This window comes from Gossypium hirsutum, chromosome A09, assembly GCF_007990345.1.
Source record: "Gossypium hirsutum isolate 1008001.06 chromosome A09, Gossypium_hirsutum_v2.1, whole genome shotgun sequence".
In the NCBI taxonomy this organism is placed as follows: Eukaryota; Viridiplantae; Streptophyta; class Magnoliopsida; order Malvales; family Malvaceae; genus Gossypium; species Gossypium hirsutum.
The window spans coordinates 3,273,125-3,296,950 of NC_053432.1; the positions used below are offsets into that span (position 1 = coordinate 3,273,125).

Here is a 23,826-nt window from a genome sequence, read left to right on the forward strand (position 1 = left end):
TGGGGGTTCCGGTCTTTGAGCTCTTTGTGTCAGTATGGATATATTTGGAAGGAGGTTTGATTGGTTATTTTTCGAGTAGATTGATCCAACTCCGCAAAATCTCAAAAACAGCTCTAGTTTAAATAAAGTCACTTGCACAGTACATTTCTCAACTATTCTCTATACTTACATCCTCCAATTATCAATATTTCATTTTAAAATATTAAAAAGAACTCATAACTTTAAAAATTAAATTAAAAATAAAAGGAGTTTCATCGTTACAAAAGTTTTGGAAACTTCAAAATTAAGACATTTACATTATTCATTTTCTTTTAGATATTTCATTTAAAATTATGTCACATAAAATTTAACTAGTCATTTAATAATTAAATTAACGATTTTAATAATAAAATGATCTAATTAACATAGCTTTAATAATTTAAATAATTTCAAGTCTAGAGACCAATTTAAAATGAGAATATTTGATTTGATTAAGTTGTTTTAATATTACCCTAAATATTATAATAGATTATGTTGTTGAGTAATATTTAATCTAATTATTATTAGATAAAGTAGTACATATTTGAATATAATTAAAAAAAACAACATAAGAAAGTTATAATAATTTGTCCGTTAAAATCCAACTTATTTGATAAAATTGAAACAATAAAACAATAGGAGCAACATGAAATTGGTTCAATAAATACAAATTTGTAATTATATCAAACTATAAGGGTACTTTCTTATGATCTCTTTTTCTCTATAAAATCCTCTCCCACTCTTTCCCATTCTAAAAGCGAACGGTTGGTTCTCTGGTAAAATGTCGGCAGGGCCTAAAAAGTACACCAAAATCCGCCACATTGTGAGGCTTCGACAAATGTAGCAGCGGTGGAGGAACAAGGCCCGAATGTCAGCCCGCCGTATCCCTTCCGATGTGCTAGTAGGTCACGTGGCGATCTACGTCTGGACAAGTTACAGGAGATTTGTGGTGCGCGTCTTTAGGAAACTCCTTATCCAAGCCAAGGAAGAGTATGGGTTTAGTAACCAAGGCTTGTTAGCCATCCTCTGCGATGAGTAGGTTGTCGAACAAGTGATCCAGCTTATTTCTGGGAATCATAAGTAAGCTTGATTTCGCAACCGAATCTCGACCCTTACTTTATGGCTCCGCTGGTAAAGAACGATATAGTGGAATAGAAAGGAAAGCCTTGGATTCTTACATAGGGATTTTGAGTCAGTTTTTAGTTGGCTCGAGTGAATAATTACGTGAAACCAATGAATTGGCTTTTTGTTTCTTTATTTTTTTTAAAAATTGTTGCTAATCGACTATAAAGGGGAAAGGGGGTCAAATGAGTTGAGTCATTGTATTAGCTTGGAGCAATGCATGGGGAATTTTTACCAAATTAATACAAAAAAAGGGTACTAAAATAATACAAAGGCAAAAGTATGTACTAAAATGGTACATTTAGGGTGGTGCCGCCTTTGGCAGAGGCGTAACCACCCTATCCCTCTGACATCTGTCACCAAATTAGTTAAAAAATAAATTGTATTAAAAAAAATAAACTGTTTTTTAAAAAAAAGAGAGGAGGGTGTGCCAAAAGCGGCACTGGTGAAGCCTCTGTCAGGGGCGACACCAGTTGCTAACGTGGCACACATGGCACCCTCTCCCCCAAACCTCTATTTAAGCCATCGAAGGCACACAGCAGTAAAAAAAATTGCAAAAAAATAGAGGGGGAAGAGAAAAAAGAAAGGAAGAATAAATAACTTTTTCCAGTAAAAAAAATTACAGAAGAAGAGAGGGAGAAAAGAGGAAAAAAAAAAGGTAACTTTTTTTGTTATTTTTAAATAGAATAGATTATGATAAGAAAAAATTATTTTGTTAGTATTATATATTTTGTTTAGTGTTATTTTTATGTTTTGTTGTAAAAGTTATTTTGTTTATTTGTGATTTGTTAGTAAGTTTTGTATTTGGAAATTTTGCTAATTTTTTAACAGATTGAGTATTGAGGATGGATAATCAGTTTTTCGAATGCGTTTATTTCGATAGAATCATCTTGACAACAACTGTTGGATGCATATTTGAATGCTGGCAACAAATAGCAATGGGATTTAATAGAAATGTCTCGTTGGATGATATGAAGGGAAGGATTAAAGCAAAAATTGTACGACGTTGTAGGAGAAGGACCTCGAAACTTTTCTACAAGTTTCTAATTTTGACAAATCCTATCAAATTCACTGAAATGGAACTTGTAGACGACGAAGATATAGAGATAATGATCGCTCTTTATGTGGGAATGGGAGTGACAAAAATGCACCAATTCACTTATTTGTTGAGTTAGCCGGTATGGAGCAAAATGAAGATCTTACTGTATATGGTGAAGAACATGGAGCTCAAGAATCGTGCGTAGTGGCTCCAATATCATACATTGATAGTGAATCGACTATACGTGGGATCAGTATCGATCTTAATGTTACACCCGATATTGATGTAGTTGGTGATGATGGATACGACAGTAGTGATTCTTGTGATCAAGAGTCGATAGTGATAGTGATCCTAATGTAGACGATGTCCCCAATGATATTGACGACGAATATGTGATTGACAATGGAAATATTAATGCGTCTTCGATCGGGAACCAGATGCGACGTATTGTGATACACAATAATCCTAGGCCACACATGTCGCTCATAGGCCCTGACGTGGTGCACGCAACTGAGTTCTCGGAGTACCCTGAAATACTTCCTGATTACCGGCTGGCAGTAAATTCCAATCTTGAGGAGTTATTCGTAGGCCAAAGATTCGAAAGTAAGGAAGAGTACGTATTTTCTATTAAGTGGTATAACATGAATATATCAGTGGATTACAAAGTTGCAGTGTCTAAACTGACATTATATATTGAGGAGTGTTGGAAGTTGGCGGAAGGCTGCAATTGGCGGGTACGAGCTGCATTTATTCAAAATTCGAAGATGTGGAAGATACAAAAATTTGTTGGGCCTCACACATGCACATCAACTCGTATGATAGAAGATCATCAAAAACTTGATTCTAAAACTATCTATACGTGTATCATGCCAATGGTAAAGGACATGCCGACCATTAAAGTTTCAATACTGTTTACCGAAATGCAGGCATGATTTCAGTATCGAGTATCATATCGAAAGGCGTGGATAGCTAACAGATGGCAATTGAACAATTGTATGGGGATTTCGATGTGTCATATAATGAGCTACAGGGATGGATAGCTGCTGTGCGGGAGTATGTATCGAGGACTGTCATTGAGTTATACAAACACGACCTTATTATGGCCCGGATGACCAACTACAGCGGGGAAAAAGAATTTTCCTTCGGATGTTCTAGACGTTTGATCCATGTGTGTGGGCATTTCCCCACTGCAAGCCGTTTGTGCAAGTGGATGGGACCTGGCTATATGGAAAATACACACAGATCCTACTCCTTGAGGTTGCTTAATAAGGCAATAAGAACGTACTCTTGATAGCATTTGTCATCGTAGATAAGGAGAATATGAAATCTTGGGAATTCTTCCTTACCAACCTGCGGAGGTATGTTATTAGCAATGATAATATTTGCATCATTTCTGATAGAGGGAAATGATTAATTGCCGCAATTAGGCGTTTCGGTGTGTCATGAAGATCCGTTTACTGCATCCATCACATTGTGACTAACTTCCATTGAGGGAAATGATTAATTGCCGCAATTAGGCGTTTCGGTGTGTCATGAAGATCCGTTTACTGCATCCATCACATTGTGACTAACTTCCATTGAGATTATAAAAGTGCAGACTGAAAGAGACAAGTAGTGAAAATGGGTAAATGATAACCTTATCTTTTTAATATAAGGTATCAAACTTCATTAATGTAAACTCTATATCTTCTTTGTCTTTTTCTTTCTAATATAAAACTTTCACTCACTGTTTCTCTTTGTATATATATATGGGTGAATATATTTGATAACTACTTTTATTATAAGAATAGGATTAAAATATTTTTTTTATTAAATTAAATAAAAGATTAAATCGATCTATTTAATAGTAGAATGAAGAATTTACTCTAGTCTCTATAATAAAGCAATTTAACATTTACTTTTTTACTTTAATCTCTATAATAAAGCAATTTAACATTTACTGTTACTTATATATATATATAATAGTATAATGACTTATTTGACCCTCTAATCTTATAAAAATAATCATTTTAGAATGACTGAAAGAATCCACATGATATACCATGTCAATAATTAATTAATTCTTTAATTTAAAAAGTATTTTTTTATTCTTTTATAATTTATAATAATTTTAAAATAAATATTTTAAAATTTTAAAATTTTAAAATAATTAATTAATTGATAATGTGGCATTCCTTATATAGTACATAAATAAAGTCACAAACTAAATGTTTTAGAAACTCTAGAATTCTCTAGGATTGTATATACTTGTATAGCGTATTTAAGAATCATAAATTTGATCCTACATTTGTATTGTTTGTAACCATTAGATGGAGAGGGCTTGGCCTATAAATAAGTACATACTTTTCTTTATACGTAATTCATTCGTTTAACAATAATTGAGTAAAACTTTGAAAAATAAAATCTTTTTAAAAAGATAATTTAAATGTAAAAAGATTAAAATTTATACATTTTGTCCAAAATATTTTAAATTTATTTTTACGTATTTTTTATTATTTTATATTTACATATAAAGTAGAAAGAATAATTTTGACAAATTAAATTTTTTTGAGCATGTAACCTAATCCAAATTCATTTCAAATTGTTATGTTACTCAATGTTGTGCTTTTTTTAAAAAAATTAATTATATATTATATTTTATCAATCAATATAACAATTTCAGTATATATAGCTTCTTAGTATTTGTATATTTAATACAAATATGGATTAATATTTGATACAATTTTACCCATCATTTATTTTTTGGTATCACTTAGTTTTGAGGGTTGATTTGAAATCAATGTGGTTAGTTTTGCATTGGTTTCACTTGTATTGGTTACTACGTATTACTTTAATAATAAAATTCTACATACCATTATCACTAAATTTGTGTATATATAAATATATATATATTTGAAAATTTTCTTTAAAAAAAATAACATTTAATAATCAAATAGTGAAATCTTTAAAAAATATTATTTTAAAAAAAATTAAAATAAACAAAATGTAGCTAGCTTTCAAATGTGGATGAAAAATTAAAATAATGAAAATTTGAAATCAACACAATCTATAAACGATTAAAGTTAGATGGAATGTATAAAAATTTAAAATAAGCAATACATGAGGAAGTTTAAAATAGATCATATAATAAAATAGAATTTTAAAATAGACCGATCATAAAATAAAACAAAATTTAAAAAAAAAATATATAAATGAAAGTATATGAAAACAAATTAAAAAACTGTAAAATTAATAAAACAACACAAAATAACATATTAAAATAACTTTAGAACTGAATAACAAATAAATTGAAAAGAATTAAAGAATTACATAAGATAAAAACTCAATTGAAATGAATACAAATTGAAAGGGATAATTTGTTAATAAATAAACTTATGAAACCAAATCGAGGACTAAAACACAATGTGCGCAAATAAAAAAGTATTAAAAACTGAAATAAGCCAAATCTCAAAACAAAGCCGTTTCATACACTATATAAAATCAAAATAAAACCCTAAAGCTTGCAGTATTTTGCCATTTTACAAACAGACAGAAAAAAAAAACTTGAAGTTCTCTTAACTCGTATATTCAGCCAATTCAAACCTCTCCTCAAACACCACTATTCTACTAGAAACGGTGACCGGCGACGCGTAGAGGTCTGATTTACAATCAAGACTCAAAGGCTGCCAATTTCAGCCTTGAAATCCCCTCCAGAACTCCGATTTCAACTAAGAATGAGAAGATTCCAGCGGCCTATTTGCGAATGTAAGCCCCTCCCTTTTCCTTTTATTCGCATGCAATAGGAAATGAATAAAAGATCAAAGAAAAAGAAAGAAAATCGGAAGACAAAAAATCACCTTTTAACTCTTGATTTTTTTGAATGATTTTTATTTTCTTGTATGTGTGTGTACAAAATAAAAATGGGATCAGATCTAAATTAACCCTCTTTCTTTCAAAATTTAGTTTGCGTATTTGTGCTTGTGTATACAATATGCGTAGGTGTGGGTGTATACAAAGAAAATTAGCCCCGATTTACAGATTAGAATCGGCCTTTTATAGCCTAATGAAAAGAAAAAATAAAAATAAAATGCTAAATTCTATTATCCTCTCTGTCAATTGCTGGCTGCTTGCTTTCTGTTTTCTAATCTGTTGCTGGCCTTTTTTTGTATTTATTTTGTATTTATTTTTTGGTTTTAATTTTTGGTTTCTAATAGGCCGGGCAAAATAGGCCTATTAGAATTATCACTAAATTTGTGTGTGTATATATATATACACTACAAGAAAACAGACTTTTAGCGGCGTTTTTAGTGGCGTTTGAACAAAAAACGCCTCAAATATTATACGTTAGCGGCGTTTACTTAAAAATACCGAAAAAAAGAGAAATAACGGCGTTTTTTACCCAAACGCCACTAAAAACTGATCAATAGCAGCGTTTTTATCTAAAACGCCACTAAAAACTAATCAATAACGGCGTTTTTGTCTAAGACGCCACTAAAAACTGGAGGAATAGCAGCATTTTTATCCAAACGCCACTAAAAACTGGAGAAATAACGGTGTTTTTGTCCAAACGCCACTAAAAACTGGAGAAATAGCGGCATTTTTGTCCAAACACCACTAAAATTGATCAATAGCGGTGTTTTAGGCCCAAACGACACAAAAAATTTTATCTATAGCGGCGTTTTTGGTTCAAATACCGCAAAAAATTGAGCTTCCATTTTTGAATAGGGTAACCAACACTCGTTTCGATTTGATCTGATTTAATTTTCATATTATTTTCTTATTATTTTCATATTATTTTCATAATTTTTTTTGAATTCGATTTAATATAAACTACACCATTCATTTAACTATGAGAAAGTTTCATTTTAATTACTTAATTATGAAAAGTTACAAATTGATAACTAAACTATTTAGAAGTTTTCATTTAAGTTACCAAGCTGTTAAAATCGACGTTGTATGGCTTTCTCTAAACCCTTAAACCCTAAACCTTAACCTTAAATCCTAAATTCTAAAAACATAAACCTTAAACACTAATTCATAAACTCTAAAACCCTAAACCCCTAAAAAAATTCATATGGATGTTGATGTGTGTATATACATAGATAATGTAAAAGCTTATGTTTATATTAATAAATTGTGGCAGCAGTACTTAATATTGATTAAATTTATTTTTGGGTTTAGTGTTTAATATTTAAGGTTAAGGCCTATGGTCTAGGGTTGAAATGGTAGTATATATTTTAAGTTCATGGTTTAGGGTTCAATGGTAGTATGTGAAGTTTATGGTTTGGGGTTTGCTATTTTGAGTTTGGGGTATAGTGTTTTAAATTAGTTTGTTATTTGGGGTTTGGTGTTTTAAAGTGTTTAGGGTCTTAGTTTTCAAGGTTTTAAGGGTTAGGGTATTAGGGTTTAAGGGCTTAAGGGTTAGTTGATTAAATGATGCTCTGGTTGAATCTAGGTTTTAATTTGGAATGCTCGGAGTGTGGTTTAATTAAATAGCTGATCTCATGTTTATACATATATTTATGATGTATATATGTTTATATTCCCATATAATTACGCAAGATTTAGTTTTACGAAATTTGATGAGGTGGTTCTTAAAATTATTGAATACGAAATGTTAACATGAAATTCTCAAACTTGAATCAATTTTAAAAATAGAATAAAATAAATTTAGTATTTTTATTTTTTAAATTAAATTCACTTAATTATAAAATTCGTGCACACTTTAAAATTTATAGCCTCATGATTAAATATTGAATTTGAATTTATAATTTCAAAATCTAAAAAACAATATGTGTTTAATAACTTTCTTTGCATGTAATCGACTCTCGAAATTAAACTTGTACCTTACTTTAATTTTAAGATGCAGATAATAATGATCTCTTAAAAAAGAATTTTTTTAAAATTTTATTTTATGAAAGGTAATTTTATAAGTATTGCTGACACCTAGTTAAAAATATCAATGACAACTCTTGTATTTTTAATAAAAACCTAATGTTTTAAAAATTTTCATTTTTTTCGACGTTGTTAAGTTCATTTTTATCAAAAATGGTTTTGAAAATATATATTTTTATCTCAATTCATTTCATGTTTTAAATAATTATTAGAAATTATTTTAAATTGATTTTATCTAACATTTAAATATTAAATATTTAAATAATAATTATTCAATATAATTAAAATTTTTTCAAATTAGATATATTGTTTGAAAGAAAACAAATTAACTATTAAAATTTATTACTATCTAATGCATTAGTGGCGTTTTTGACAAAAACGCCACAAAAAAGTTCACTTTAGCATAAACAGCGTCATTCTATGTTGTGTCTCCAAGGGAATTAGCGGCGCTTTTTAAAAAACGCTGCTAAAAATCGAGAATTAGCGGCGCTTTTGTAAAAACGCCGCAAAAGATCGAGTTTTAGCGGTGCCTTTTTCAAAAACGCCGCTAATTCTCGATCTTTAGTTGGCACATATCAGCAACCGGACCTCAGCGGAGTTGCACTCTTATTTGCACCCTTTCTGCCCTTTGCGTTTGTTCTGAAATCCATCTCTCCAAGTAAAGGATGCTTCTCTGCCATCACCTTGTATGGTTTTGGCTGCGGCAAATTGTTGTTAGCTGCGTGTGGACACTGTTTCGGGAAGTTGGGACATCATGATTATGTTTTCCCTCGTATGTTGTTATGACAGCTCTCGGATCCATGGAGCTTTCCACATGTTTCCGAACATTGCATCCTTCATTCGTGCATTTGTAGTAGCTCCTGTTGGAATAACTTAGATGTCTGATTGAAAGATAGAGCTCAAAAAGCAAAACAAATAGCACCAGATGGTGAAGTAGATCATCAACTGTGACCGAGACTCATGCCCCAAGTCCGATTAATGTAGGTCACAATCATTAGCAGTCCTATCGGTGTATGCCTAGTATTAAAATGCTCCATGAAAATAGATCATATAAATTCTAAGATGTCAGTTTGCCATTGTAATGCACTAAAAGGTTCGTACCAATGCTAAACACCATTTTTTCAACTGGTTCATATCCCCAAACCCATGTCTCAATATGTGCCAAACACAGGTGTCAAACAAGGGTACTTGAAGAATGACGAGTCAGAGCAGCCTAGAATAGAACCATCGATAAAGAAAATTATATGATAGTCCATTGTACCTTGGATGAGGGTTCCCTTTGACAACTTTCTGACCATATTTGCGCCACCGATAGCCATCATCTAAGAGTTCAACTTCACTTCTCGTTTGCACAACAATTTTCGGTTCCGTGACTGTCTTATGTGAGAAGGTTATCGCAGCTTCCGTAGCAGCATTCCTGCAGTCAAAAGCACACTGCACTAAGAACTATCGATGGTAAAGATACATAAATTTTCATGATCAGTTACATTTGATTTGAGACTCACCTTCTTTTCGGATTCGGTTCATCATTATTATCTCTTTCGTCTCTACCCTCTTCGTCACAATGTTCCTCATTCTCACTTGATCCAGGTAATTCTGCAGCTTCAGTAGATTCATGATTTTTCCCATGTATCGAACACACTGGTACAGCAGCATTTTAACTTGTTCAAGTTTCCGGTTAAAGCCTGAGAACCTAGTTCAGGAGCCTGTGAATTTGCATTTCCGTCGCTACTGCCCATCCCTTGTTTTTTTGGTGGAGGCTTTTCATGATTGTGTGCACCTTTGTATAGAATCTCAGTTATTAGGCCATCGGTAGATCGCTCAACCTTCTTATTGACAGGGCATTTCAAATGCGTACATTTATAGTAGCTTCTCGAATATTCACAGCCTTTAATTGGCTTCTGTCCATACTTACGCCAGTTGTAGCCATCTTCAGCAGGTTTATCCACAGCAACAGAAGGCTGATTTTTACTATCAAATTGAGAAGCTTCAGCGTACTCCATTGTAGAACTTTCTGACCGTATTTGCGCCACCGATGGCCATCATCTAAGAGTTCAATTAAAACGACGTCGTTTCTTTTGCGATTTAGTGACGTCATTATGTTTAACAAAACGGCGCCGTTTTTGTTTCATCCATTTCACCCCAATGCAAACCCGAAACCCTTATTTTTCCCAAATCAAAATTTCCCCTAAACCCTAAATTTTCCCCAAATCAAACCCATTTGCCGTCTCCCTTTCTCTTTTGGTTCGACAGGTTTCATTTCATTTCGATTTCTAATCAAACCCGAAGCTCCTTGTTTCATTTCGATTTCATTTCTATTATTTTTTATGTGGGTTACACTTCTGTTTTATTTTTGCAGCAAGCAGAAAGATTAAGGGATTTCATTTTCGAAATCAAACCCGACTGAAGGCTAGCTTTTGCGAGTCCAAAAAATCAAGGTACTCTCATTTAGTTGTTCTTTTGAACCCTAGACTTTAGCATGCTGACATTGGTAATCTTAGATTGTTGTGCTTCTCTCTCTTTTCGGGGTTTTGGAGATGTTTGGGTTTTTGAAATTTCAAAATTTGATTTAGGGTTCTGACAGTAAGAACATACGTGTATGGAAAAATCTTAAAGAATTTAATGGTTTCAAATCAAATAGTGGATTGGTTAAAACCATTGTTATAGCAGGTGCAAAGATTTTTACTGGTCATCAAGATGGTAAATTTCGTGTATGGAAAGTATCTGTTAAGAACCCTGGTGTTCATAAACGAGCTGGTACATTACCAGCTTTGAAAGAAATCCTCAAAAGTTCAATTAAACCAAGTAATTACATTGAAGTGAAACGCAAAAGATCTTTATGGATCAAGCATTCAGATGCTGTGTCATGTTTGAGTTTAAATGAAGAACATGGTCTTCTTTATTCAGCTTCATGGATAGAACATTTAAAGTATGGAGGATTTCTGATTATAAATGTCTCGAATCGGTTAACGCGCACGACGACGCGGTGAATTCAGTAGTATCGAGGTCCGGCAGGGAGATGGTTTTCACCGGTTCGGCCGACGGGACGGTTAAAGTATGGAAAAGGGAACAACAACGTAAAGGGAAAAAACATAGTTTGAACCAAACATTGTTACAACAAGAATGTGCTGTTACAGCATTAGCAATTGATGTACCAGGTTCGGTTTTATATTGTGGTTCCAGTGATGGCCTTGTTAATTTTTGGGAACTTGAGAAAGGATTAGCACATGGTGGTGTACTTAAAGGACGTAAATTAGCTGTTCTTTGTCTTGAAGCAGCTGGGAATTTGGTGTTTAGTGGTTCAGCTGATAAAACTATATGTGTTTGGCGTAGGGATGGTAACATTCATACATGTCTTTCGGTTCTAACCGGACATACAGGACCGCTCAAGTGTTTGGCATCGTAAAATTCATGGAGTTGAGCTAATTTTGGCCGAATGGCTGGTGATGGCTAAGGAAAATGCTACTTCTTGAATTCTTTTAATGCATGCATCGGTTATGTGAAGTTATCCCTTGCATGCAAAGCCATGCACGGTTTTTTTATTGTTATTACCTTGTAAATATGGTTTGGTTATTATTATTGGGAATTTTCAATTGAAAAAAAATACATTTCTAGCTAACTAGATAAATAGAATATATTTTTTACTCCATTTAGACATAGGTAAATGAAAATTCATTATTATGATTATGAATAATTTTATAAAAAATTTAATAATTTATTAAAACAAAAAAAGAAATACATAGAATTAGAATAATTAGAATAATATAAATACGATAGAATAGAATAAATGGAAAAGGAGTCAAAGCGATATAATACATTAAGAAGTGGTTATTAGTGGTATTTATTGCATATGATATGAATTGTATGAGACTGTAATGAGTTCTAATATGAATACAGAAATGTTTAAGTGCCTTCATTGCACCTTGGTGCCCTGTAAACACTTCGGTGTCCCTGTTTGCACAATTGTGCCTCTGAATGCACAGTTTTGCCACCCCATTTGGTAAACACCTTCACCTATACATATGGCACAAAAACAAAGCATAATAGGCAATCCAAAACAACTAAATCAAGCCTAAATACTACCATTTCATAGGTGGGAGGAAGCATTGGCGAGGGGAAGGAGCAAGTCAATCGGCTAGATAGCTCAACTTGGAGAAATTTTAGTAAGTTCTTTAAAGGTAACGTGTAAAATTATTATGTTTGAAATATAAATATTTCATGCAGGAGTGGTTCGGCAAATGGACTGTTAAAATTATGAATTTAGGAGTTAAAAATACATGCTGATTTTTATTTTTATTTTACCGAAATGTTGCTGTTAGAAGAGATGTAAATGTGAGAAGTATATGCACGGGTTGACTGCTGAATGTATTTTGTTTCAGCATGCGACTTGTATAACTGGTCTGCTGCTTTGGTGTTAAAGGAAAATAAAATATTAGTGGTTAAATGTTAAACTTGGCCACTGTTTTAAAGTTGAATAAGTCATACTGTAATTGTAACATATGTTATGCTACTAAATTAATTGAGAGTAAAGTGTCAAATTTACTATCCAATGCACTGTCATTTGTGCTGATTTTCTTCATTAAGTTCTGCTGTCCGAATCTGTTGTTGATATCAAATTATATGCAATGCACTATGAGATTGTATATGCATGTAAATTTGGTTTTTTTGGAGGTTTGGATGGGTTGTATGGAGATTGAATATATTGTTGGAGACCAGATGTTGCAGTGATTATTCATTTAAATGTAAAGCAATGAGTTTACTGAATTTATAATGCGAGACCAGTTATATTAAATGGTTGATATGTAGACACTTATATGTTTGTTCCACATTAAAAACACTACTTTAGGTTCAACATTTTTTGATGTTTTATTGTCATTTTTGGGACCTTATTTGCAGTACTTTAGGTACATCAAGAACAGGTCGTTCCAGAATATATATTTTCAGTTCAGATACTGTTTTTTTTTTTTTTTTTTATGAGTATGAAACTAACTTATTTATGATCAGTGACTCTAATGGCACATATTTGTGTATATATATATTTGAAAAATTCCTTTAAAAATTTCGAACCTAAGACAAGCCTCTTACCACCATTCTGTCCCAGCCTCCTCTTTCTCTTGTCGCGTTCAAGTTTCCAACAGACTAGGAAATTTATTAAGGTAGTTTTTCAAACCCTAAACCTAATTTGAAGATTTTGAGTGAAGAGATTTTTAATTATCTGATCTCTGTCTCTGCTGCTATATTTTATTTTTTGTTTTCTATCCTACTGCTCGTTATTCCGTCTGTTTACTTCGTTGAGAAGGAGAATTTTTTTTTAAAGCTATCAGTTTAGTGGCAATAGCGGATTTGCGGTCGCCACTGTGAATTAGCGGCTGCATCACCGCTATTTGAAACTCTGACTTGCTATTAATTTTGGATATTTATTGCAGCTTCAAATGGAAGGATTAAGCGTAGCAGATGCTAATTTGGTGATGTATTTACACCCATCAAAGAGTAGGAACGTGTCTCAGTCGATTCTCCGTGAGCTTGGCTCTTTGCTATTCAAGTTAGTTCTTTTACTTTCACTTAAATTTAATTTTTCATATAACTCAAAACTCCTGTTTTTGTTTATTATTTTTTCTTCACCAAAAGCTGTTTTGTGTTGATATTGCTTTTGATTTAAATAAAGTATACCTTAATTTTGTTTGGTCTGTTTTCTAGTTTAGCTGAAAATTGAACTTCTGATGATGAAGCAAATGATACTGTGGCTCTTTTTAAACAAATGGAGAAGTTTATTACTGTTGAGAATATAAGCTTTTAAACAGGCTGAATTTAACTGCAATGTCTGGATCTAGTAGTGTGATTCTTTTGACTCCGTTGGGATCAATACTAAATCAATAGGTTTTGTAATGATGCACTTCACTTGTAATGTTGATTATAAGAATGAAATTATGTGCGAATATTTGCTTCCTTTTATCCTGTTATAATATGAAGTGGTTCTGTTCTTGCAGGTTCAATGAAACATTTGATGGTGTTTTATTGGCCTATGATGTCAATATTCTGGATAAACAGGCGAAAATTCTTTCCGGTGTTCATCCTTATTTTGGTCTTAGACTAAAAGCAAATCTCCTACTTTTTTCACCAAAGCCAGATATGCTCTTAGGTACCATTTTTTCATGATATTTCAGGTTATTTATTTAGTTTTTTTTTTCTTGTAGTGGATATCACACTGCCGGTATGTATTTATGGATCTGCATGCCTAAGATGTTGTCTAAACTAATTTTCTTTGCCACATTCAGAGGGGAAGGTAGTGAAGCTTTCTCAAGAATCTATTCATGTTATTGTTCTCGGTTTCTCGTCTGCCATCATAACAGCTGAAAACATTCGTGGAGAATTTAAATATAGAACCGTAACACTTTTCTACCTTGTTCTTAATTTTTTTATTTTCTTTGTGTGTTGGGTATGTGTATATGGCAAGAGACTACATGTATTACTGTAGTAACTTTAGTGTCTTATTGTATCATAGAAAGACAAAGAGGAACTATTTGCCAGCAAATCTCACAAGCGACATGTCATAAAGGTTGGAACCATGATCCGATTTTTAGTCAAGAGGTGACAATTTCCTTTCAAAAGAAACTATCCTTTTAATTTTAGGAATGGAATATGTTTTTCATTGTTGTACTGTTCTGGTTACCATCAATAGTTAATTGTAAGCTGGAGAGAAATGGTATTCTTTATGGTTACTAGGGTTATTTTCTTCTACCATCTAAAATTGTAAATTGAGATTGCGGAGAAGTTTATTTGCCCTGCTTATTGATAATATATATATTTATAATCTAGATTTTCATTATGCCTATTGATATCTTGCCTCCGTACTTTTGTGATTTCCTTTGTTTAATTTTTAATCCATTACGAACCAGTGGATCATATAATCTTGTTGCTTCTTTGTACCTCGGTTCTGCATGCTTTTCCACTCAATAATGCTTCATTGTGGTTCATCAAGTCAAGTTGATATGTATTGGAGATTTACAACTTATTTGAAGTTATGATTTCTTGTGTTTTTATTTTTCCCTCGGAGAAAGGGAAGGTGCGGTGGTTAATGACATGTTCATCACATGGTTTTTTACACTGATTCTTTTATTGCAGTTTTGATGAGGAAATACTTCATATTATTGGATCTCTGATATCAGCTCACACAGGAAGCATTCGTTGGTTGGATAGACATTTGGAGGAAGATTCAGAATTTGATAGGTCTTTTAGTAAACTCAAAAGTTTTATATAGCAACCTTTCTGTATTTCAACTTGCGAAAGTTTTAATTTAAATGTTGTATAATCCTATAGGAGTTCTATGAAGAGTAGAGATAGAGAATGGCTTGGGGATAAAACTGTTGATGAGGGAGCAACTCCCATGAGCTACGATAATCATATTAAAATGTCGAAAAAGCGTAGAATCACAGAATGATGGTGATGATTGCTTCAAATTACTAATTATATAAGGAGATTTCTTGTTGTCAGGTAATTCATTGACCAATTCTTGTGCTCACCATGAGTACTGCTAATCTTTTATTAGTGTTGAAGTCTTCTCCTAAATAACTTTTACATCCTCTGTTAGAGTAATCAAACTTGTGAACTGTTGGTAGTATTGATGAGTTATGCATAAAACACAGTACCTGTTTTAGTTTATGTTCATCTATTTGCTTTTCTTACATCTTGTATGAGAACCTTTTGATGTTAACTTTTTTGCCTACTTTAGTCTTATACATTAATCGCTTATAATTACAAGTGTACTGCAAAATATGTCCTAGTACATGTAGTGGGGAGTGGTGGGCTTAAGGTCCATGTAGATGAAGGTATATTGCTTCTGGTGATTGCTTCGGTAAGGAATTGTTCTTCTGTTGAAGCTTGCTAAAATTTTGAAATCTTCCCTTCAGTTTTTGTGGTCGTTGTTTTGTATGTGACCAAGATTGAAAATTCCAGATTCCCAAGTCGATAAAAGAGATCGCAATTTTTTTCTCCTGTGAAGTAGGCAATTTTTGTTTCCTAATGATGTATGTTAAGAGTGACTTTTTTGTACGTTGTACAAGTATAGACTTGGTCTTATCTATAATATGTTAACATCGAATTTAGCAAAAGGAAATGCTTTGTCCCCTTGTCTCATGAAGGCTTCATGTCATCTTTTATGCACTTTCAATTTATGCCAACGTTTACTAGGTAAAAGTAGTCGAATTGCATTTTACGTGCGACTAAAAAAATAGATAAATTAATCCCTGTAGGTTAGATCCAAAAGTAAACTGGTCATTTCTGTTAAAAATTTTGTTCATTTTTACTGTTTAAAATTGGGCATGTCTTGTGTAACTATTTGGTTCTTTCGTCAGTTATTTCAGTTTTTTAATAGTATAAATAGATTAATTTTTAAGAGAAATGACTAGTTTACTCATTGATTTAACGTAAAGGGAGTAAAGGGAGCAAAATGGAGTTTGACTTTTAGTACAGGAACATCCATGATACATTTATTATGTTCATTGGTGAAACAGTTTTGCATATTTTCCGGCTGCCTATGTCTGTGTTGCAGTGAACCAATTTCTAGATCTATGCCAGCCAATGCTTCTCCTTTCTTATTTAGGGGAATTCATGTTTTTAATTTGGAAAAAGAAAAGAAGTCAACTGGCAGGGAGTTTGAACTTGGGATTTATGGTGGATTCTCATAAACTTTTGCTACAATTATCTAATTAGCCAGCAACACTAAGAAAGAACAGAGAATTTACCTTTTGCTTATTTTATTACCAATGATTATGAATCAATTTTCAATTTTTTTGTTTAAGTGGGGAGGGAGGGGTTGTCGTCTTTGAATCCAAGATTTGGTTTCGAGAAATGTTGTGTAGTAACGAAATATATGTTTTTGACAAGTGGGCACGAAGACCTGCGTAGCCGATATGCAGTGACTCTGAAAAGTTAAACTAAACCTGCATGTTACAATAAATTGCATTTTTCGTTCAACACATTAAAGGTTTACCCCCATTGGTATCACTAAATTCTTTTGCTTGATCGAAAGTACCTAGGGTAATACATTTGCTTGATCACCCAATACGAAAGTTGCTCTGGGTAATATATAAAGTAGAGAAGAAATTGTTAAATATAGTTTCAACTTAAAATTTATTTCAAATTATCTTTTAAAAATAATCGTATAGTCACACGCTCTAGTGTAAAAAGTATGCTCTCTTTCTTTACCTTTTACTTGTGTGAAAGTGGATTTTTCCTACTATTTTTCCTCTTTGGTTCAAAAACCCATGAAGGAAGAAACTTGAATGAGTTAGATGATCCATGCCGCCTCCAACGTAGATTTGATGCTTTTGATAGTGAAGAATGATGTTTTCTCTTTTTTTTGGAGGAGTTTTATGTTTTTTCGTAGCTTTTTTTTATTGTGCTTTAGTGATGTAATTGATTTATGCATTTGTCGATCTTCCACATCATGAAAACAAGTCATTTCCACCGTCAACATAATAAGCGAATTCTAATGGTCGAGATATACAAATGATCAAAGATAAATCATGGCTTTGAGTATGGTCTTTGTTTTCCTAACTTAAAACTTTTATGAATTTTAGCTTTACTCATCTCTTTTGTTGAATGAATTTATTTTCTTGTTCATAAATAATATACACCTATTTGGGACACATTTCAATGAGATTTGTGTAAATCTAATCATTGTTGATTTGGGTATGGAACTATACCAATATATTAAACAAAGTAGAGGAGATCTGTGTTGGTTTTGTGGATCATTTTAATGGTGGATTTTGACTTTTTAGAGTTGAACTAACTAAATACATTTCCTGTTGCACCATAAGCTACTACTTATGATTGAAACTGCAGCTGGATTTACATAACAAATATTCGATATACAAATGGATATCCTCTTTTAGCTGTTGAAAATTGAAAATCATGTATTCATTTATTCATGCTCTATTATCAGGTATGGAGTTTCTTTCAGAAAAAAAAAATCCATTTCGGGACCCATGTTTGTAGGTTCAACAATGATTGAAAGAGTAGAAGAATAAGTTGATTGATGTAATGTTGGTCTTTTACATGATTCTCACTGTTCATCAAACATCCATGTGATCTCTCATTATTTTAAATTGCAGAATATAAAAGATGATGATAAACTTGTCCATTAAATTATTATGGAGATATTGGATTAAGAGTCGGATTTTATTGTCTTTTAAGTTCAAAAAATAAGTAAATTAGTCTTTGTACAATAAATAAAAGAGTAAATTAATCTTGGAATATTAAAAATTGGTTATTATATGTTAACAATATTTCACAAATTTGTATTTATTTAAAAAAAACATAAAATTAGGTGACGTGGCACGTTTCCAACGATCCATGTTATTATTATTATTTTTTTTTGTAATGGTTAGGGTAACGTGTTTGACGTTTGAAAACTTTAGATATCAAATTGATAAAAAAAAATAGTTATCAAAGTGATAATTGGGTGTAACTTTGGGGGTAAATAGTACATTAACCATATTAACAAATATGGTTATTTTTGTATTTATCAAGTTTTAATTATTCTTTTCTAAAAGGTGTAAAACTAAAAAATTTATACAGATATACGTGAATTTCTCTCTATATAATACTAGAATTCCATCGCACTCATATGCATGTGAAAATCATGCATTTAGATCATAGATGTGTTTAAAAATAACATACAATAAGTAATGAAATGTAAGGTGTTGGAAAAATTACGTTTGAAAAAGGCAGCAAAAAATAGGTTTAAGGGAAAATTAGAGTTTTAAAAAAAATTTAAAATAAGAACTTGGTTGTGTTATCTAAAGTAATAAACATTTAATCAAAATAGTATCTTTATAATTCGTCTAGGATGAACGCTTCGACGGAGTAGTCTTCTCCGCTATCCTCAAGCTCACGTTTGCTGAGTGTGGACTTATTTTTAATAAAAAAAATTCACAAAATTACCAGTGAGGCAATTTTGTAATTTCGTTAAACTTTTGAGATCAAGTTATAAATAACAAGAATATCTCTAAAAATTTTCTGAAATAATTTTAAAAAAAAAATCTCTGTACAACTTTTCTTAAATTCAAATGTTTGAGAATAATAACCGAAGTTATCTTTATATAGGAAGAGTTTAGAGAGAATTTAACCAGGATTCGAATTAATTACATTAATATTAAATTAATAAAATATTATCAAGATAAATATTCAATTAAATTTAATATCTCATATCAATATTAAATTAATAAAATACTATCTAGATAAATATTAAATTTATTAAAACAATATTATCTTTAGAAAAGTTAATTTGAAATCAAATTACTTGGTAGAGTCCCACTAGGAGTATGATTTTTCCACTACTCTACTGCCAAGAACCGTCGCTGTTGACAATTCAACGGCTGTCGGGTCGCCATTGTCATAGTCGCTGTGCTTGGTGATGCCATCGTTAGCACAACTCCCTCTTGGCACCCTGAATCGTTTCCGCTTTGCCCAAATGGGCCTGGCCGATTTGGTTTCAATAAGTGACGACCCAATCGATCCGGTCCAGCCACCAGTTGGACCATCAACCCAATTTCGTACACAAGGCCCATACACAAGTCATGTACCTAACTAGTCGATATTGGCTCGATAATCTTTAAAGCATAAGCTTTCACTTATATCAAAGCACATGAATTACATATGCAGTTGAGGCGGCTAATAAAAATATAAAGGGGATCGTGAGGAAAATCGCTGAGACGTACAAGGATTGGCATGAAAAGCTACCATTTGTTCTCTATGCCTATCGAACGTCGGTCAAAACTTTTACCGGGGCAACACCTTTCTCGTTGGTTTATGGGATGGAGGCGGTTTTGCCTATTGAAGTCGAGATTCCTTTTCTCCGAGTTTTATCTGAATTGAAGCTGATGAAGCAGAATGGGTCCAATCCCGGTACGATCAGCTGAACTTGATTGAAGAAAATAGGCTGAAGGCTATCCGTCATGGTTAAATGTACTAGAAGTGAATGATGCAAACTTACAACCAAAAAGTTTGCCCAAGAGTATTCCAAGAAGGGGACTTGGTATTAAAAAAGATTCTCCCTATGCAAAAAGATTTCAGAGGGAAATGGATGTCAAACTAGGAAGCACCTTACGTAGTGAAGAAGGCTTTTTTTGGAAGGGCACTGATATTAGCAGAAATGGATGGTAAAAGCCTTCCCAACCCGGTAAATTCAGATTCGGTCAAGAAGTACTTCACCTGAAAAAGAAGAGGTCAAGGCAAAAACTCGCAAAGGGCGCTTTGAAAAAAAAAGAAAAGGGAGAGGCCAAGGCGAAAACCCACAAAGGGCGCTTTGAGACCAAAGGGGTTTTGAGTTGAAAACCTGAAAAGGGCAGCTCAAATTGTGATCAAAGATGGGGCATGTTGCGGCCTTGTTCTACCAAAATTAACAAGAAGGAGGAGCATTACATCTTGGGGCATCAACGAAATACCTCGGACCTCCTAGACATATATCTGGCTCCTAATGGTTTTCGAACAGTCCGAATAGTGAAGCTCACGTTGCGATATCTGGGGCACCTATTTTCCATCTTATACATTTTTTTTGTACCTTAGCGAAATTTGTTATCATGATTAATTTTCTACATCGAGCTTCGCTCTCAATAAAGTTTCATCTTGTCCATTTTGATAATCTTTTTCAAGCATTTCCTATTGAAACATTTGGTTAATGGACTAATAACACTTTCATAAAAGGAGTTCTGCATATTACTCTAGAAGCTTTTAAGTAGTGTAAGAACTCGAAACAGGTCAATTATTCAGAACCCACCAAGCTTGACGGTTAGAGTTACTTGAGAAGTAAAAAGTTTAAGTTAAGACTATTGCTTCAAATGTCTGTTAAAGATATCAGTTGAACGAGAAGAAATACATCAATGACAAACAGCGAGCAATAACAGCCTAAATGTTAAAAAGGGCATTTTCACGACAATCTGCATTCATTCAAATGTCATTCATGTTACATCTAGTTATGGGCATTTGATTCATTTCGATCATAGCATCTTAATTATTTGACATAAGCATTACATCTAGTTAGGAGCATTTGATTCATTGCAATCATAGCATCCTAATTATTTGGCATAAGCATGATACAGGAAATCAATTTTATAGATCATGTTTCTCACAGGACAGTACAGTGGCATGGGTGAATTCGCAATCCTTAACCCTCTAAGCAGTAGGGTAACAGGCTGGAAAATACAGATATTCCTTAAACAGTAGTGGAACAGATCGAAGACAACAAGCCTTAACCCCCTAAGCAGTAGGTAACAGACTGCAAATTACAGATCTTATCACCATGTATCGGCTATGGAGCAGATCGAAAATGGTGAGTCTTATCTCCATGTATCGGCTATGGAGCAGATTTTAGCCACCGGCCTTATCTCTCTGAGGTAGCAAGAGAGCAGGTTGAAGATACGAGCTTTAACCCCCTAAGCAGTAGGGTTACAGGCTGTAAATTACAGATCTTATCTCCATGTATCGGCTATAGAACAGATAAAAAATGGAGAGTCTTATCTCCATGTCTCATCTATGGAGTAGATTTTAGCCACCGGCCTTATCTCTCTGAGGTAGCAAGAGAGCAGTTTGAAAATACGAGCCTTAACCCCTTAAGCAGTAGGGTGACAGGCTGAAAATTGCAAATTTTATATTCCAGAAGTCGCAATGGAGCAGGTTGAGGATGTGGAGTGGATTGAAAGTACAATTCCTATATCCCTGGAGATGCAGTGGGGTGGAGTGGGGCTACTTAAAGAAGATAAGCATAAAGAGGTCGAGATATAACAAGAACGGGCAAAATTGCCCTTTGAAGGTCTTTGCTCCATTCTCGTTACATGACAATGAGCAAAGAGGGGCAGCTGTAGACGGCCCATTTCGCCTGGGGCCCAGACCAATACCAAAACCAAAACAAAAGCAGACCAAATAAAAAAACAAAGTCCAAATTACATACCCAACACAAAAACTAAAATAAAGCCCAATACAAACCCAATTCTAATACCCATTTACAACGTAGCCCAATTGGCCCACAAATCTAAAACGGTTTCAGCAACCCTAGCGCCGCAAGCCAATCCCAAGCGCCACACATCGCGCTGCCTTCGGCTCCGTGCGCCGCGCCACTCGCGCCTCCACGTCAGAGCCCACGTCCACCATGCACCTACAAACAAGCGCAAAAAGAGCAACAGAGAAGTTCTTTTTTGTTTTTTCCATTCGGCTATAAAACGAATCAAACCGAGTGTAAAAGGGAGCTTTTTTTTTTGTTTTTTTGAATCTAATAGCAGAGAACATACACAAAAAACCATAACAATCGAAAAGAAACCGGATCCAAGATTTAAGAGGTTGTTTTTTCATTTTTTTCCCTCGGATTTTCGTTTCATATTTGTGAATTTTTTTCTTTTTCGTTTTTTACAAACTGATTTTAAAATTAAAAAAATAAAAAGAAAGGGGACTTACCTTTTAATGGCCTTCGAATCCTTGTCTGCTTCGTTGAAATCGAAGTTAGATGAGGGTTAGGAGGATACGACTCCAAATAGAGTCGGATTTGATGTCATCTGCCGATTATGATGATGAATCGATGGTGGGGAAGAACTGATCGGCGCAAGAGCAGTGAAGAATGAAAACCTTTTTAGACTTTATCAAATCTGGCGCAAATAATTTTGGCAAACAAGATGGCTTAGTGTTTTATGTATAATGAAACGATGCTGTTTGGGTAAAACGGGTAGGGATTTGTGCATCCCAACTTAAAGTGGGTAATTTGCGTGTTTAATCCTCCTCGTTTGCGCTGTTCTTTATTTAAGTCCTGTTTATTTATTTATTTATTTTTATTTTTTTGCAAATTTTGCACAGGAATTTCGTGTCAATTGCATTTTAGTCCGCATTGAAGGACAGCGTTTTGGGGAGTTGGGTTATTTACATTTAATATCCCCTTTTATTTACGCTCATTTTTTAAAATCCTTAATTCTGTTTTATCACTTTATTTATTTTCAAATTTGTCCTTTTGTTTTTATTTTTATTTCAATTGAGTATTTGTTATTTCAGTTTACCTTTTTATTCTTTTTTATTCTTTTATTTTTTTAATTGATTTATCATTCATCTTTTAGAGGTTGTTTTAACATACTTTACTGATTTTGCATTATTCTAGTTTACTGATTTTGCATTATTCTAGTTTGTTATTTTATACTTTCATTCATATATATTTAAAATTGTTTTATTTTATAATTTATTTATTTTAAAATCCTCTTTTATATATATTTCTACATTTTTATATGATATTTAATTTAATACTATTGTATATACATATATGTGACTTATATTTTTTTTATATCCTAAGTACACACTATCAATTTCATATTATTTTATGTAAATATTTTTCTTTTAAATCTAGTTATGTATATATTTATTTTTTTTCTTTCCTTCTAAATTTATTTATGTATAAGTTAGTTTTCTTTTAAGGATCTTATTTTAAATTGTATATTTTATTTATTTTAAATACTTTAATATCTTTGTATATACATTATTTACATTAATTTTTCATTTTCATATATATATAATTATTTAAATTAATTTGTTTTATTTGAAATTATGTTATATATTATTTATTTCGAATTTCTTCTTACATATTATATATTTAAATAATCGTTCATATATTCTCAGTTTTTATGTACATATAAATTATTTCAAGTTCTAGTATGTGTTATTCCTTTGTATATTTTTCATAGGTTTTTTTAAATTGTTCGGTGCTATATTGGTTTCTAGTTTTCATATTATTTTGTGTATTA

At 32.6% G+C, this 23,826-nt stretch overlaps 1 protein-coding gene, 2 long non-coding RNA genes and 3 pseudogenes across 24 annotated transcripts; 4 read left to right on the plus strand and 2 right to left on the minus strand.

The window, feature by feature from the left end:
• The first annotated feature begins 799 nt into the window (after positions 1–799).
• Positions 800–1,238, plus strand: LOC121206747 (auxin-responsive protein SAUR50-like; annotated as a pseudogene).
• Positions 1,239–5,686: 4,448 nt separating this feature from the next.
• LOC107888576 (uncharacterized) lies at positions 5,687–15,764 on the plus strand. Of its 22 annotated transcripts, none has more exons than XM_041077644.1 (11): positions 9,305–9,508; positions 9,644–9,697; positions 10,413–10,491; positions 11,951–12,053; positions 12,147–12,231; positions 13,480–13,595; positions 14,041–14,192; positions 14,329–14,438; positions 14,556–14,641; positions 15,176–15,280; positions 15,371–15,764. In XM_041077644.1, the coding sequence occupies exons 6-11, from the start codon at positions 13,486–13,488 to the stop codon at positions 15,489–15,491; spliced, it is 684 nt and encodes a 227-aa protein (XP_040933578.1). In that variant the 5' UTR covers positions 9,305–9,508; positions 9,644–9,697; positions 10,413–10,491; positions 11,951–12,053; positions 12,147–12,231; positions 13,480–13,485; the 3' UTR covers positions 15,492–15,764. The 22 variants fall into 22 exon arrangements, with proteins under 22 accessions (XP_016668223.2, XP_016668219.2, XP_040933571.1 ...); XM_041077642.1 differs by lacking the exons at positions 9,305–9,508; positions 9,644–9,697 and adding exons at positions 10,076–10,306; positions 13,155–13,209 and having other exon boundaries at positions 12,147–12,216; XM_016812734.2 differs by lacking the exons at positions 9,305–9,508; positions 9,644–9,697 and adding an exon at positions 5,687–5,923.
• Positions 8,348–10,092, minus strand: LOC107889848 (probable WRKY transcription factor 3; annotated as a pseudogene).
• Positions 10,533–11,870, plus strand: LOC107889850 (protein JINGUBANG-like; annotated as a pseudogene).
• A 6,070-nt stretch (positions 15,765–21,834) lies between the features above and the next one.
• On the minus strand, positions 21,835–22,740 carry LOC107888578 (uncharacterized). The gene is made up of 2 exons (XR_001681407.2): positions 22,502–22,740; positions 21,835–22,205 (listed from the first exon to the last, which is right to left on the minus strand). It is a non-coding gene; the product is annotated as an uncharacterized lncRNA (long non-coding RNA).
• Positions 22,666–23,038, plus strand: LOC121206617 (uncharacterized). Its single transcript, XR_005901682.1, has 2 exons — positions 22,666–22,797; positions 22,895–23,038. It is a non-coding gene; the product is annotated as an uncharacterized lncRNA (long non-coding RNA).
• The last annotated feature ends 788 nt before the right edge of the window (positions 23,039–23,826 follow it).

Excerpts from the sequence above, each read along its gene's own strand:
- LOC107888576 (XM_016812734.2), top strand. The coding sequence starts at position 13,486 with ATGGAAGGATTAAGCGTAGCAGATGCTAATTTGGTGATGTATTTACAC. Across the intron at positions 13,596-14,040 it reads CTTGGCTCTTTGCTATTCAA|GTTCAATGAAACATTTGATG; the intron begins GTTAGTTCTTTT and ends CTGTTCTTGCAG. Across the intron at positions 14,439-14,555 it reads GAGAATTTAAATATAGAACC|AAAGACAAAGAGGAACTATT; the intron begins GTAACACTTTTC and ends ATTGTATCATAG.